This window comes from Emericellopsis cladophorae (assembly GCF_022114955.1).
Source record: "Emericellopsis cladophorae strain MUM 19.33 chromosome Unknown NODE_30_length_267324_cov_122_989508, whole genome shotgun sequence".
Lineage (NCBI taxonomy): Eukaryota > Fungi > Ascomycota > Sordariomycetes > Hypocreales > Bionectriaceae > Emericellopsis > Emericellopsis cladophorae.
The window spans coordinates 135,201-151,659 of record NW_026250955.1 but is presented as its reverse complement, the minus strand read 5'-3'; the positions used below and the strand labels follow the sequence as shown (position 1 = coordinate 151,659).

The 16,459-nt window shown below is 55.0% G+C and overlaps 5 protein-coding genes across 5 annotated transcripts; 3 read left to right on the top strand and 2 right to left on the bottom strand.

Annotated features, from left to right (window-relative positions):
• Positions 1–1,263: 1,263 nt before the first annotated feature.
• On the top strand, positions 1,264–3,868 carry J7T54_008531 (1-phosphatidylinositol bisphosphate phosphodiesterase-like protein; the record flags this gene model as incomplete). Its single annotated transcript, XM_051507341.1, has 3 exons — positions 1,264–1,854; positions 1,908–3,406; positions 3,700–3,868. The coding sequence occupies 3 exons, from the start codon at positions 1,264–1,266 to the stop codon at positions 3,866–3,868; spliced, it is 2,259 nt and encodes a 752-aa protein (XP_051361469.1).
• Positions 3,869–7,574: 3,706 nt separating this feature from the next.
• J7T54_008530 (uncharacterized protein) lies at positions 7,575–7,877 on the top strand (the record flags this gene model as incomplete). Its single annotated transcript, XM_051507340.1, has 2 exons — positions 7,575–7,685; positions 7,740–7,877. 2 exons carry the CDS (start codon positions 7,575–7,577, stop codon positions 7,875–7,877), a joined length of 249 nt encoding a protein of 82 aa, XP_051361468.1.
• A 1,932-nt stretch (positions 7,878–9,809) lies between these two features.
• Positions 9,810–11,004, bottom strand: J7T54_008529 (Galactose/lactose metabolism regulatory protein-like protein; the record flags this gene model as incomplete). Its single annotated transcript, XM_051507339.1, has 2 exons — positions 9,810–10,351; positions 10,410–11,004. The coding sequence occupies 2 exons, from the start codon at positions 11,002–11,004 to the stop codon at positions 9,810–9,812; spliced, it is 1,137 nt and encodes a 378-aa protein (XP_051361467.1).
• Positions 11,005–13,313: 2,309 nt separating this feature from the next.
• J7T54_008528 (lipase B) lies at positions 13,314–14,779 on the top strand (the record flags this gene model as incomplete). Its single annotated transcript, XM_051507338.1, has 2 exons — positions 13,314–13,665; positions 13,767–14,779. 2 exons carry the CDS (start codon positions 13,314–13,316, stop codon positions 14,777–14,779), a joined length of 1,365 nt encoding a protein of 454 aa, XP_051361466.1.
• Positions 14,780–15,022: 243 nt separating this feature from the next.
• On the bottom strand, positions 15,023–16,123 carry J7T54_008527 (putative alcohol dehydrogenase; the record flags this gene model as incomplete). Its single annotated transcript, XM_051507337.1, has 1 exon — positions 15,023–16,123. The coding sequence occupies one exon, from the start codon at positions 16,121–16,123 to the stop codon at positions 15,023–15,025; it is 1,101 nt and encodes a 366-aa protein (XP_051361465.1).
• Positions 16,124–16,459: the final 336 nt, after the last annotated feature.

Here is a 16,459-nt window from a genome sequence, read left to right as displayed (position 1 = left end):
GGGCACCACACTTCATGTCCCCACTCGAATTATGCGGCCGCCGGCCGTGACGGTTGCCCGACCGCCCCGACCCGTCCACGCGTGGTGTCAGTCCCTAAGACTACATGTAATTAATGAGCGAGTCATGGTCCGTCAGGGGCAGGGCTTCGTCGTGTAAAGTCTAAAAGCAGGGCAAACACCATGGAACTGATTCCGGCATATCATTACCAACCGGTATCACTGGCATGAAGAACTTGGAAGCATGGTTGATGGGTTAGGACCAGGGGCAGACCCGTTGGTGACTGCGTCGACTCAAGCTCGCTCCATTGCGGAAGGTTAATACTTGTGCCGTTTCATTCAGCAACAATTGATTGGTATATCCTTCTGGAGAAACATCAGCACTTCGCTCCCTGCAGGAGAGGTTGGCGACTTCGCCACGATACGGCTGGAGGCATCAATCGAGGCAATGCACAGCCATATGCCCAGGCGCAGTACGCTTTTGGAGAGCGTCATAACTCATGAGCGACCCTTGAAGTTGTGCAAGGAGAACACCACAGAGGACCGGATCGGCTTCCTTTCAGTCTTCGTGTTCGAATCTGCCGCTCTCTGGCTGCCACTATCGCGACACTAATGATCATCTTAGGGCTGTGCAGCCTGTACTGCATGTTCCAGACCCCTGCCTGGGGGATGCAGTCAGCAATGCCTCCCGCGCCCCGTCAGCGCAGGTTTGGATAAGAAATAGAGGCGTCCATCGCCCGGTGAGTATCTTTGGAAGCCTCTCCTATTACCAGCTCGAACGTCATTGAGCAACGCCCGAGTCTCGCTGAAGTCCTTAGATGCTGGCAAGAAGCACACGTTCAGGGCGTTAAAAGGAGCACTCCAGCAGTTCATGTGGCCTCTGCCGTGTGGATGCCCCCGTCATCAGCGAGCCACTCAACAAGTTGGACGATTGGATCCCCGCCTGCAGCCTTACCTGTGGGGCGGGCGAGCGCACCGTCAACCACGTTCGAGACTTGGCGGGTGAAGCTGACAATTGATTAACTGCTCTCGCCTCTGCTCGCTCGTCGTCTGCTCCCATTAACGTGTCTTGCGACTTGATTTCGACCTAATCGATCTGCCACATCTTTTACTCCCACTGAGAATTGTTGTCCGAATACTCCAATCGCTGCCAGTCCGCGCTTCGTGTGCGGCTAGACTGTGCGGCCTCGATGCCGCCGACCCAGCGAGAGCTGGATTGACATTCTCTACTGCGATCCGAGACGACCTCGTCCCCACAAGCCCGCCATGTCATTGAGCTGCGGTATCTTTAGCCGTTTCCGCTTCAGAAATGACTCGCAAGACGGCACGCCGCGACCCTCGCGCCTCCGCGGCCGCGTGCGCACAATGTCCATCTTTGGCCACACCGGAGGGCCCTCGCGTGATACCTTGGGCAACATGGTCAAATTCACCGCCTTCCCCTCACCGAAGCCCGACGCGTGGAAGAAACCGACGTTGGCCAAGGACTTTTCGACTGTGAGCTCCTGTTTCAAGGACCCGACACGAACGGCCGAGATGAGCACGGGCATGCAAAATGTCCTGGACAACGTGTACGCGGATCTCAAGGGCGACGATGCAGAGCTGCCAAAGGCCAAGTTCGAGGCGTTCCTGAGGAATATCCAAGGTGAGACCGTGGTGTCTGTCGAGCAAAGGGATACCTTTGACAAGGGCGCCTTCATATACACCTGGACGACGCTCTACTCCCGCGCTGTGCGAGCATTGCCGCCCAAGGACCTCTCCAAGCCTCTGGCCAACTACTTCATCAACAGCAGTCACAACACCTACCTTGACGGGCACCAGATGGTGGGCTCCAAGAGCTCGCCTGATGCGTACCGTAATGTGAGTCTCGCCATCGATAAATGTGGCAAGACGAGACGCTGATATAATCCCAGGTCCTGAAGAATGGATGCCGCTGCATCGAGATTGACGTCTGGAATGGCGACGCGGCTGTGATACCCACCAGCTCGAGGCCAGATAAGCTCGGCCATCAGCGAGGGTTGTCCGGCATCTCAGGCAGCTCCCTGCCATTTGTCGCCAACGCCATCCACGACACCGTCAACGACACGTACAGCCATCTCATTGGCGAGAAACCGATCAGTCATTCTCGCAGTGCGAGTTCGACCACTCAAGTGGTTAACCAGAGCGAGGATGTCTCACCAAGGACGAGCACTCTCTTCGCGCCAGAAGCAAACACCTCCATGGATAAGCTTGACGTCCAGAGACCTTCCTCGTCGAGGCCACCCAGAGGCGAGCCCATTGTGACACACGGCTGGACGTTGACTGCAGCCTGTGGCTTCCGTGAGGTATGTGCTGCTGTCATGGACTCGGCCTTTGTCAACAACGACCTTCCTGTCCTGGTCAGTCTCGAGGTTCACGCCGACCACGACCAGCAAGAGATCATGGTCCAGATCATGAAAGAGGAATGGGGCGATGCGCTTGTCTCCGAGGCTCTGCCCGGCTACGACCCTAGGTTCCAGCTGCCCAAGCTCGCAGACTTGCGCAACAAGATTCTGGTCAAGGTCAAGAAGGCTCCCATCAAGATGGTGAAAACCAATACAATCGATGTCCCACTCATGTCCTCGGCCATTGATGACACCACGGACTCGGAAGACGAGAAACCTCGACCCAAGCTGAGCAAAGCGTCCGCATCGGACCCCGCGGGCGAGGTCACCACCAAGCCAGAGGTCAAGGAGCCCGCCTTTCTCATATGCCAGTCTCTCGGCGACCTCGCTGTCTACACACGAAGCGAGAAGTTCTGTAGCTTCGACACCCCCGAGGCCAAGAAGCCACCCCACATTTTCTCCATCAGCGAGAACAAGATTCTTGACCTGAACGAGAGGTATCATCGCGAAATGTTCAAACATAATAGGTGCTTCTTCATGCGCGCCTACCCGGCTGGTCGCCGCATTGCCAGCACAAACCCCGACCCCTCGCTCTTCTGGCGCAAGGGCGTCCAGATGGTCGCCATGAACTGGCAATGCTTCGACGAGGGCATGATGCTCAACGAGGGCATGTTCGCCAACGAGAAGGGCTGGGTGCTCAAGCCGGCCGGCTACCGCAGCTCCGACAAGACGATTGAAACGCAACACGATGCTGTGCCCGGCAGTATTCTGGACCTGACCATCACCGTCTTTGGCGGGTTCAACGTGCCTACTGACGACGTCGACGACGGCAATGGTCATGACAGTGGCAACGACCTACATCCAGTGGTCAAAGCCGAGCTGCATGTCGAAAAGGCCGAAGACGACGGACAACGAGGCCAGACGCAGGGCTGCACCTACAAGCAGAAGACCCAGCCTGGGAGAACAAGCCATCCCGACTACGGCGTCAGCGGACAGAACCTCCGCTTCCTAGGAGTACCCAAGGTTGTGCCGGAGCTCAGTTTCTTGAGGTAAGTCGCCATTTTTCATTGTCTTGCACATCTTTCCACCCGGAGTTCACGCGAACGTGGCCACGTCCTCAGGCGAGGTGCAGCCGTTGCCGACTCCAGGACTTCTTAACCGGTCACACATGAGGCTATTTTCGATCCAGTCTCCATCGAAGTGGGCGGCTGCGCTGTGCCGATGTAGTCTTTTCGGTGTGCATCCCGACTTTCTAGCCATGCTTCCCCTTTCACCCGAGAATCGACTTGGCGTCTGCGCAATGTTGTGCCTTCGGGTATATTGACTGACATCTTCTCGGCAGGCTGAAAATCGAAGACGATAGGCTCGTCGGTTCTTCTCTCCTCGCCTGGGCATGCATTCGATTGGATCGCCTCCGCCAGGGCTATCGTTTCATCGAGCTCAGGGATACCCGAGGACATCCCGTTGACGGCGGGAAATTGCTGGTCAGGATTGTCAAAACACTGCGTTGACGGATCGCTTCATTTTGTGCTGCTTGTATTTTCGTATTGGGACATAGAAGGTCGGAGCCACCTGTCGCTATCATCATACCCGGGCATAGGCGTTAGGCGTTTGGTGGGTGCTAGAGTAGGGCCATCGCATTAGGCCGCAGGTATCGTGACGCATCTATTGATTGGCTTTTGAGTTAATGCTGTTCATGGAACGTGATCCTGTCAATTCGAGCTGCCATGCGCCGACAGACAGCGTGCTTAGTGACACTAGAAAGGCCGAAGATTAAGCCTCTGCTCGTTGGCACCCGACGGACATGATGGTTTGCTATACCGCCAGTTTGGCCCATGGAGATGCTGTGCTACCGACGCCACGTTGTCCTACCTGTCACACAGCACAGCATGGCGGATGTATGTGCCACGGAGTTCCCGGTGAAACGTGTGTGAACACCGCATTTTGATGGCGGTGTTGGATGCTATGGCTGGCGTCTGAACCGTATAGTTGGAACTTGTTGTCCCTCTTGGACGGGCAGCTTACGCGACTTAACCTATGAAGTGAGGCGTCCGCAGCACCCCGATGCGTCGTACCGCTTTCTGTTTAGCGCCTGCTACCAAACAAGCGGAACAAAAACCCATTGGTGAAGTATTGGAGTGATTTAAGCAGGCTATTCTGCATCTGTCACATATCCGTTCTCGCATCATACGACAGCTGACTGGGCCCGTGGCCAACGCTCGCGATACGGATGCGGTTAAAACTACCGTCGTGTCCTGGTTCCAACACGGACGAACGTGCTGTGCGACATGCTCCGGATCATGCGGTACATAAGACCTGGTCGATCGACGACGAGGGTCCCCAGCGTGTGGCTTGAAAAGTCACGCCAACGACCTATCACTTTACACCCCCCTGCGGTGACATGAGCAACGACTCGTCGAGCTCGCTTGGGCCCCAAATTTCAGCCCAACACTCAGGTCAGTTGTTTGACTGTCTCAAAAAAAGCGTCAAGCGGCGTGCCTGCAGGCTTGTGGTGAATTCGACAGGTAACATCTCCCACTTCCGCGGTGGTTCTCACACCGCATGTGTGTGACCGGACGGGAAATGGAATGACCGTGAAAATACCCGTCCATGACACAGCATCGGTGTTCTTATTGGTGTTAATATGACCATGGCCAGTGCTTCTGTCTGTGTGATAACAGGAGACCCGAACGGACTGATGCCTCGTATGTCAACGTTGGGGGGTGATCACGAAAATAAGTTGACATTGCGAACCCCAACCCACCCGAGGGCATTGCAGCGGTTGTTCCAGCGGGTAATCCACCTTGCATGAGTGGCTGGACGATTATCGAATATCCTTCACCAGAAGTACATATGCCAGAGGCAGCAACATCTTGAGAGCTGGCCTCGCCACTATAGTTGCGCCTGATTGTTCGCGGACCTTGGCTCTCTGGAGAGACAGGGGTCGTTGCTCGTCCTGCTGAGTGCAGTAATTTTGGTGTTAAGATGAAGCTGATGGCGCGCGCCGAGAATGGAGGCAGGTTTCCGTGTGATGCGTGATAGTACAGAATGACACCCTCGAAGTTCTAGGCAGCAGGGGGGCCTGATCTATCATCTAGTGGCCCAGGCCACTCCCACAAACTTCACAAAGTCAGGGAGACTGGAGCTTCCATCGGACTGCTTCCGTCAGAGCATAATGCTGGCTTTAGGTACTACGGTACCACTTGATTCGCAAGTGTTTCCATGCCTCTTTCCATCTTTAGTCACTCCAGAGGCTACCAGATTGTAAATGGCACCTATGGTGATTAAGAAATGGAAGGCACCGTGGTCCGTGAGCCGTGGCCGTTCCAGCCTCACAGGGCGGCACTGGCTGAAAAGTGGGCTGCTCTTTCCCCCGAGGGGCGGAGGCTGGATTGCGTCACGTCCAGATCTGATCAACATCAATCACGTACCTTAAGGTACCTCATCTGGACTGTTTGGTCGGCGAACATTGCCCTCTAGTCATTAGGTACATGACTTATCTTGCCCCGACTCAATTTCCCATCTCTCCAGGCTGTGGCCTATCAGTGGCCGCGGCAAGCGACAAACGAGATCTGTCAGATATCACATCTCCCCCCCCCTGCTTGATTGACCTGGCCAGTGGGCACCAATCCATGGCCAAGGGTGCCATGATGACAGACAGTCAGCTCTGCCCTTCTTGTTGCTACGTCCGCTTCATCTCTGCTACTGATTTCCCTCCGCCCGCGCTTGATGCTTTCTGCCGACAACAATATGCACTGTTCTCTGCGTGGGAATTCGCTGGCACTGACCTGTCACCTCGGCATAGCCCAGCCCCAGGCGGTGGCGCACGTCCGCCTGCGCTTGTCAAACCGGCAGACAGGTCGCTCGCTCGCGTGGCCAGCACACAATCACCACCGCTAAGCATCCATACTATGCACTAGTGCCTCTCTGTCAGAGCGGTAGTGCGCGCGTTAGACGTTGGTGATGCTGCCTCAGCTGAGACCATTCTCCGGTTCGTCATGAACGCTGAGACTAGTGTCCTATGGGGCTCCGGTTCGTTCCCAATGGGGCGACCGACACATACAGGCCCACGCCCCAGAGTTCAGGAATGACCGCCGACGATAGCTAACTGTATAAGGTAGCGAAGACGTGGATCATGTCATCTTGAAGTGTTTGCGCCCTCAACGAGGGAAGCAAAGCCTTAGGACAGACTCACATACTGATGGTGCTAGTTCGCTTCGTCCTGCTGGGCGTTGCGTTGACCGATCGCTTGACCGGTCCAAGAGGGGCCATTTCCGCGCCAGCAAACATTCAGCGATGTTTCTCTGCGAAGATCATTTATCACAAAACCGCTTACAGGAACAACGCAAACATTGGAACAGCAATTCATGCCGTCCCCAGGCACCACTCAACTCGCCAAAATCCACCCACACCCACTAGAGCACCAGTTTGCCCCAAGTTTGCGCCTATCTTTGCCGTATCAACACATTCCCATCATTGCTCGTAGGGAGTTGCTCCCAAGCATCAAGCCGACTAGTAGATCCGCGGCACACGTTGGTCACGGCCGCGGTGGGAACGCCTTCTGATGCAACACGGCGAGACGTTTACGCACACAAGCCAGGCTGCCCCAATAGCATGTCGTCGTGCCGTGTCTGAGATTAATCTGTTCCCGCTGGCTGAAGACACAATGACTCCACCGTGGATGCTCACAGCTAAGTTCTTTCAGCTGCGTCTTCTCCGATGAATCTGATCCATCGTACGGATACCGGGCGAGGTAGCCAATGTATTCCGCCATCCACACCTGCGTTGTTTCAAGAGGGCAGGCGGCACGACGACGCTGGCGCAATCGGCCGTCGTAACAGGTTCACAGCATATGCTAGCCGGACGGCTAAGGGCGATAAACGTGTTTGGCGTTTTCTCGCTAGCCTCCCGAGCGCACCTGTCGTTGAACCCTGGTGCTACGTACCGTTCAGACCCCGGCACCCAACCCCAGTCAAGATCGGACACACATTCGACATGCCTCGATTCTTGCCCGGACCCTGGCTTCATTGTACCTCGCGAAAAAAGGTATATAGAGTAGATCCATCTCGCTGAGATACAGTGTCACTCAGTCCAGCACCACTCATCACCTCATCGATCTTGCGCCAGTCTCCTCCATCTCAGCCTCATTGGCTTCTCTGCTCTACATCTGCTCCAGTTTCAACGCAAGACACAAGCGGCTACGACACGAACAACACAATGTCTTCCTCTGGCTTCACCCCCCAACTGCCTTGCGGTGCCATGTCCGCCGCCTCGCATCCAGTGATTGACTTCCACTCGAACCCAGAGGGTACCCGCGAGCACGGCAGAGTAAGCAAAACCCATGTACACCCGCTGATTGCCAGCTCCGCCTAACAATCATAGTCACCTGGCGTTCTCTGCCCTAATTGCCGCCTGGATGGACATGAGATCTGGGTGATTCCCGGCCGGAACTGTAGAGTCTGCAACACCGCGTGCGACGTCGACCTGCCGCACCCCGACCGCTCTCCTCACCACTTCTGAGCGCACGCTCATGTCGACTTTCGCACTTTGCGCCGCACACTTCCTTCCCCACCTCATTAGCGATATGGTGTTCGACGATTACTTGCTCTTCTCGGGTCTGGCGGAAAGCCTTGGAGCGGGGGCGGGCGCGCCCCCTCGGCGTCTGGAAATACTACAGCGGGCCATGCAGCTCACGATACATACAACACACTTGGGAACCTAATTCAATGGAAACACGAAAGTTTGACCTCGTACTTGCTAATACCTTGTGCATACTCACTGGGCCACTCGTCGTGAGCCGCGCAGTGGACTGGTTCCAGGTCGGCGGTACTGAGCGCGCATGCCCTCTACATGATCGACCAACCGCATACAGGCTACAGCCCCCTCCCCCCAGAAGGTCTCCCGATCGGCTCCAACCCAGTACATATACGGTCAGATCCGCTGCGGCGATTCAGGTGCGCTGGTAACCACTCTGGATCTCTCCCTCGGCGCGGCGTCAAGTTAATCAATATTGCTGCTCGGCTGGACGGTGCTCCGGTGGGATCACCGTGATGTACGCTGGGGCTATGCTTGGCGCGAATTGTGAGAAGTGACAGAATCGGCCGGTCGTGGCAGCATCATCAAACATGCAAGCAGCAAACATACAGACAACAAGGAGTAGCTGCACTGGTGAAGGAGGGCGGACAGAAGCTAATCTTAACCAAAAATTTTTTTTTTTTTGTACCAGCACACCATTGAGGCATTGACCCCACGGCCATGTACGATCGTCTCGCGAACGACGGGGCCACTTCACTTTTAGTGTCGAGAAGAAATACTGGACCAGCTGAATGATCGTCGTCTCTTTTGGAGACGCCTGCGAGACACGCAAGCAACGGGCAGGGGTTTGTGGGTGGGTGGGTGGTGGTCACCAGATCTGGGTATGCAGGTACTAGACAAGGGGGGGTCCCTTGACGCCTTGTCGTTTCGCTGCGGATGTGGTCTGGGGCGGAGGAGGGCTATCCTGGCTTGACACGGACCGGACGATGCTCGAAACGGCTGCGTCTAGTGTGTTTTGGGAATGACATGACGGAAGGGCATTGACGACTGTGTTAATAGCCTGGCGGCCGGCGAGCTCGCGATGAGCGACGAAGTTGAGGCTTGACGGGAAGTCAGCCGGCTTTCTCGGGTTAACAATATTGTTGCTTCTTGGCCAATCGCTTGAGTCATGTCCTTCATTTTGCACGGCAGCTTGTAGCGAGCGAAACGAGCTTTGATGACAGCTGAAGCAATGGGATATTGGCGGAAGCATTTTCAACTTTGGACAGTGTAAATTAGGCCTTTCATGTCGCATTCGGTCTGCTTTTCTGGGCGAGAGGGATTGTGCCACTGGCCTACCCGATACCTGTCGCCTTCTGTCCTTAAAGCGCTGCTTCCTCGCCGCATAAATCCCTTTTTAGCCGCAAGGTACGCTGTGATTTGTCATTACCCTGGAGCTCGGGGGACTTCAACAGCACTCACTGACTTCAAAGTCAATGAGTGTTGTAGACATATCGGCTGAGCCGGGTTTGGCCAACAGAATCATCAAAACAATGTTTCCCTAAATTGACGACCAACACGCCGGATGGTCTAACAAATAGAACCCTGACAGGAACCCCGACTTCTACGGTCACTTGTTCTTAGCGTGCGTACAGAAGTACGGCCGGTCGTTGGATAGGTTGATGTTCTGGGCGTGGAAGACCACCGTGAGCGGTCAGAGATGGCCTAACAAGACCGAATGCTTTCTTCTCCATAATGGAGATCATCCATACTGTGAACTGCCTAGACGCTGTTTTTACTGGAGTCATTCCTTCTGACATCCAGAGAACACGTGATCCAGGCGTACGTCGAGTTATTTTCACCAAGTACAAAGTGAACCAGTGAGCCAGGAGGCATTTGACTTTGAATATGGAAGCACGATCAGCAAAGTACATACAATCAAGGATGCCAATGCCCAAGATATGCTTCCAGCTGCTTATGACGTTCCAGTGCATTCTTGAACGTGGCAACCTGTGTCCCGTTCGCGAAATCGTCATAGACCTTGCCAATGCTACGGGCCACCATGGGCAGCTCAGCCTGCCAATCCTCCCAAGTCCACTCCACCTGCTCAACTTTGTCTTTCTTGAAGTTATGGATCTCAATGGTGACCGGCTCCGAGTACGCATTTGCATGCAAAGTAGTGCCGCCGCGGGCCACCAGTACCAGGTCACCCTTGGTGCCACTGATTGTCCAGACGAGAGCATGTTCACCTGCGACAGGCTGACCCCGGCGGAAACGGAAGAGAATAGTGGCGTCTTCCTGTACCAATTCAGACTTGGGCATTGCAGCGGCCACGATGACAAGGTCTGGGACGTTGGAGACTAAAGTGTCGACAATGTCCTGCGTTTTGGGATCACGCAGTTTGACCTCGGGTCGTTGCAATTGCAAACGAGTCTGGGGCTTCTCGATGGTTCCCAAGACGTGTTGAACCTGGTCGAATACTAAAGGCGATTGTTAGTGACTATTACAGAACCGTGGAAGTGAGATAGAAAGACGTACAATGACCGAACCCAATGGTGTAAACATTCCCTCCAATGGACCGGTCTGTAAAGTAACGAAGGTCGCTGGACAGAACAAGGCGATCCATGGAGCCACCGGCCGCTCTGACCTCGCTACTCAATATCTTTCCAAGACGCCCCTGTTCGATGATCTCTTTGATCTTGACGACGGGCGGCGCAACTCGCCCCTGCATGCCCATGATCGTCTTGCTGCCGCTGCTTTCGGCAGCCTCGACAAGCTCCGTTGCGTGAACCACGTCCTGTGCAAGTGGCCACTCCACATACACACTTTTCCCAGCCTTGACACTGGGAAGGATGGTGGGATGATGGACGTCGACGCGGGTGCAGCACACGACGAGGTCAACATCCGGGTCGTCAGCGACACTCTGGGGATCGCCATATGCTCTGGTCGTGGACGGGAGGTTGTACGCCTGGATGGCTTGTTTGGCGGCCTCGACGCTAGAATTGCACAAGGCGACGATGCTGTACCTCTTACGACCTTGAGGAGAGAGGAGATACGGCAGGTGAGCACTCGACGCCCAACCTGTCTTTGCGCGACTGCTGAGGCCGATGAGGGCGACGCGCAACGGAGCCATGGTGGCTTGTGGTAGCTACGGGCAGTTGACACAACAGCCTTAAGCTCGGGGACTTTATATTGTGATCTTGCTCATTCCTACTTATAGCCTGAGCTTTACGAGTCCGTGGTGAGATCTTGATTTGATGACATGGATGCTGTGTGATTTCTCAGCTTCGATTTGTAATAGCGGGGGATTGATGCCTCCGTGCACCGCTTTATTCCAAAGCTGAGTCCGAGCATTGATCCTTCATGTTATGCATTGACCTGCGACACATGGTTGGGTAACCGTGAAACAACTTAATGGAGGAGGCCATCGGTATCATCGACTGCCTGCTGACGTGGCCAACAACAAGTGAGCCTACCGAGTGCCGACATGGCAACAATTCACCTGCCGATCCCCAAGTTCAATCCCACAGGACATACTTCGTCATCTATTTCATAGAGTTGACTTGCCTACCACAGGAGCTCCGCGTCTGCGTTTGGCAACTAGAAAGGTCGTGTCTTTTCGCTGTTTGACCGTAAGACTCAGGGAGTTCGGAGTCAGGGCTCAAGCCTCACTCCAGCCCGCGAAACCCAAGTACATGAAGTACCCGATTCGCCGACTCAAAGTCGAGTCACTGTGAGTCTTTGACTGACAACCAATCGAAGCAATTAGGGGCATCACAATGACCTGATCTCGGTGCCTTGCCAAAGGTGTCGCTCCCGCAAGGTGAAGCAATGCATAGGATGCTCCTTTTGGGAGCTTGGACGCCTTTGCATCCGCACCGCTGTCGAGCTGGGACTTCATCAAGAGCGTTCCGGGAGAGACCCGCCGAGCCCGGAAGAATCACAGAGACACATAGAGACACAGCAAAATTATGCGGGAGACCTAACTCTTGGATCATCTATCCCCCTTGACGCTAGGTCGACCGTTCGCCAACAACGATGCCCACATCCAGACATCACTGCCAAAGTCCCTCCCCACGCCTCAAGGGGCACTCATTTCTGTGTTCAACTGGTTTTTTGCCGATACAAGACGCATGTCCTCGCGGATCCACCTCGCCACGGACGAATGCAGGGCAGCATCCAGCCTACTGCGTCGTGCCTCCGAATCGCCTGCTCTCGATAGCGCGGCTGACCTGGAGCAGACCTTTCTAGTCTCCTCCACACGTTCCATGCCGGTTTGGGGGCCCCAGAAAGCCCATCTCCTTTGCAGCAGCTCTGGACGTGGGGTCGGATGACAACGTGAAGTCTGGCAAAGAGTTGCGCGTCGGGAAACCCACACAAGCAGTAGAGAACCCGATTAGCTGCTCATCAGCGTCATCAACGTAATATCGCCGGACGGGTATTCGCAGTCGCTATTCAGCGATTGCCCGGCCCAAGATGGCTCTGTCGCGTGTCTGAGCAGAAGGAAAACTCAGCCCAGTACGAACGGACAGTGGAATCGAAGCACTTCGAATCATGGTCCTGTAATGGTCATAGGCTCGGACATGAATCCCGAGACCAAGCCGATGCTCCCATTGGCAGGGTCTCGTGTCCATACCGCGGCTGCGAGAGGCTTGTTCATGGTTGCTTCAGCACTTTGGTATTTGTCCAAAGGAGCGGCGAGCCCGTCAATGTGTCCCATATTCGTGCAGTGCGGTCGTTTTGTTCTCGCCGCGTTTGCTTCAATTTTCACTCGTCTCCTCGAAATCTCGCTTGCCCATAGAGGTCATGATCCTTGTCAACAGCCATTCGACGTAATAAACGACACCATGTTAAAATAAATAAACCAATCTTTCTGCTGTGAAAGATTGGCCAAGGCTCAAAAGTACTTGGAGTACGAAGTACTAGCTCCACTGATTTCGAGACAGGAAAATCTGGAAGGCGATCGTGAGATTCGTGACAAATGTTTGGGAGGAAAAGACAGGGTCCAGGGCCTTTTCCCCGCGAACCTTGTGTTGACCCCTGCTGGAGACCTGGCGCTAATTCCTGCCCAAGATCTCTCTTCCTTTTCATTTCTACGTACTTTGAAGGGTCATGAGCCAGAAGCTGTCGTAAAGTCGTGGTGAGAGCGACCAAACAAGACAGAAGGGCGTGTGCCCTGTTGATTCGGAAGACTCACTCGGCTGAGCATAGGAGAGGATGTGATCGAAAGCCTCGAACCAAGCTCTGCCAGGCGCGAGTTTCGATGAACTCAATCGGATCCGCCTGTCTTGCCAAGCCTCGGTACTTCTTGGCTACCGACCAACCGATCGCGGCATATCGAGTCCAACTTTAATAATAGGTAGCCCGTCCCGTCGGGACAATACTAGCACCTATCATCGGGCAGTCTCGGACAAGTCGTGTCAGTGCGAAGCTTCAGACACAATGAGACTCAGTGCTGTCATTTTAGGCCTGAGAGCCTTGTGCTTCGCCAGCCCTGCGCCGTTCGAGGAGCGCCTCGACGTGGTCAACGCCTTAGCCAATGGTGTCGTGGACGACGTGGATGAGGTTGTCCGCGGTTTGTTGGGCCATCTCAGCGATGCAGTCAACCGAGGGGACAGGGACGAGGCCATCGGCATCCTGCAGCAGATGAGTCCTCCCAGGAAAACTCTGGAGAGCACGGAAGAAGCCATGGCACGATTGCAGGCCATTGCGGCAATCAGCGGCAAGGAACTGGACATTGTCAACTATGCTGGCAAGCTCATTGCGAATGGTCTCATTTCCGGGACGGTGGACGGTTTGTTCGATTATATCCATGGCTTTTCCTCTAAGGAAAGCAGCGACAACAATGAGTAATTATCAATGCTCTTCACCCGAAGAATGAGTACTAGTTAACAGCAGCCAGCAACCCCCCTCCGCCCAAGCAAATCTACCCAAAAGAGAATTCCTGCGATCCTGCGTACTCGATGGCGGAGGACGACTTGCGATCTGCCATCTACATCCCGCCTGGCTTCACGTACGGCGAGAAACCCCCGGTCATCCTCTTCCCCGGCACCGGATCCAATGGTTACACTACGTTCAAGGGCAACTTCATCCCGCTGCTCACCGACGTCGACTGGGCTGACCCGGTCTGGGTCAACGTGCCCGGCTTCCTCAACGACGACGCCCAGGGCAACGCCGAACATGCCGCCTACGCCATGCACTACATCGCCGCCATCACAAAGCGCGACATTGGTATCATTGCCTGGTCGCAGGGCAACATTGACGTGCAGTGGGCCTTGAAGTACTGGCCCTCCACGCGCGAGGTGACCACGGACCACGTCGCCATCAACGCCGACTATAAGGGCACCATCCTGGCCAATCTCCTCACCCTCAGCGGCCTCATCAATAACCCGAGCGTGCTGCAGCAGAAGGCCGGAAGCGACTTTATCAACACCCTCCGCGCAGACGGCGGTGATTCGGGCTACGTGCCCACTACGAGCATCTACTCGGGGTTCCTCGATCAGATTGTGCAGCCCCAGTCCGGGACGATTGCGTCCGCGTATATGCTCGACGAGCGAGGCGTCGGTGTGACCAACGCCGAGGTGCAAAAAGTCTGCAAGGGCGGGTTGGCTGGTACTCTGTACACGCACGAGAGCACGCTCGCCAATCCACTTGCTTTCGCGCTGGCCAAGGATGCGCTGACGCATGCTGGTCCCGGCAACTTGTCGCGACTGGATCTGGGAAACGTGTGTGCATCGTACCTGGCACCTGGGCTGGGCTTGGACGACTTTTTGGTCACGGAGAATGCTCTCGTTATTGCTGTGCTGTCCATCGTGACGTATTTGCCCAAGGCTGCGGAGGAGCCTGCGCTCAGGGGATATACTGTCTCTCCTCCGCAGTGCAAGCGGGAGCAACCGTTCTCGGCTTGAAGTGATGGTCCTTGGGTATTGAGGCTCAAGGGACAATGGAGCTTGGGGTGCCGCGGTTGCTCAGAATCGAAGTCTTCCACCCCATTCATTGCACTCCTTTCTTTATATACGTGAATCAGGGGTAGCATGTTATACTTGACTGACACGGTTATTATTTCCATTGTAATGTAGGATGCGTTCAACAACTCTACATTGGTAGCATAGAAATAATTCAAATAATTTTCTTTCAAAGCCGCTAACCTCTCACTCCGACATCTCAACGACCAACTTGGTGCAGCTGACTCCCTTGGTCATCTGGTCTAGCCCTACATTGATGGCCTCCAAACCTTTTCCCACGGTGGTCGGTTCGGGACTCGGCCTGATTTTTCCCTGGGCCAATTTATCCTTGAGATATGTCCCAAACCAATACTCAAATTGCTTCAACCCTTCCTTCTCGTCCATGGAGGGCATCACAAACACGGTCTCTACCCCATCGACGCTCTCCGCGTGAGGGGGAATCAAAGGAGCCGAAGCAATTTTTGCTTTTCGTGTTCCTCGCGCCCCTTTTTCCGGGCATGAAGGCACGAAAGCCTTGAGAACAGCCTGGCAAGCTGCCAGCTGACCGGTAGCGAGGAAGCAGTGGCGTATCACGAGGCCATTCTCCTTTGCTTTCGCGACAATCGTGTCCGCCACTTGCGGGCCCTTGTAGTCGAACACACAATCTGCCCCTAGAGAAGCGACATAGTCCACATTGGAAGAACCTGCCGTGGCGTAGACGGCTGAAAAGGGCGAATTCCGGTCGTCTCGCAGCAGGCTGGCCGTCTGGACGCCCATGGTCCCGACGCTCGAGGAGGCGCCCCAGACCAAGAGGGCTTCACTCTTTCCAGAGGAAGGAGGCGACGTGACTTCACCAAGTCGAGAGATTCCCAAAGCATCCCATGCGCAGAGCGGTACCTGGACAGCAACAGGCAAGGTCGCTGCGTGATGCCACGAAAGACTGGCGTCCGCAAGAGGGATAGCTTGCTGCCATGGGACGAGGCATTTCTCCTGGAAGGCGCCATAGTTTTCGTCACTCGGCTTCCACATGAAAGCAGAGTAAGCAGCGACTCGTGTCACGCCGCGCTGAAAGTGAGAGGGGACGTCCTCACCAACATCGACGACAAGGCCTGCGAGGTCGAAGCCAAGGACAGCGGGGTGCTTGGGTATGTAGAGTCCCTCGTCCCGCATGCGTACGTCTGCTGGGTTGATGGCGATCGACTTGACGGCTATGAGAAGCTCGCCTGGTCCTGGCTTCGGGGTCGAGCGGTGTTGGATTTCAAAAGGTTGGCCCTTGGCAGGGGAAACGGAAGCACGATGGGTTGCCATTGCGAATTGTAGAGCGACGGGGAAATTAATGTAAAAGACTTTTGAGTTTGAGCTGAATCTGGTCTAGGAGAGAGGATACTACTTTATATAAAATGTTAAATGGACAACAAAGCGTTCAAGTATCAATGTCCGGTCTGGCCATGTCACTGTCAATATGCGCCAAGGGGCTCCAAGCACAGCGCGACCAATCAGCGGCCCCTGTATCCGATTCACGGCTAGCGTGGCAGCCTGTATCCGAAAGGGGGTTAGTCTGTCCTAAAGGGGGGAGGCCGACGTTTGCTCTAGCTTAGGGCAATCGCCATTCCACGAATCAACCATATCCCGATGCTCAAGTTT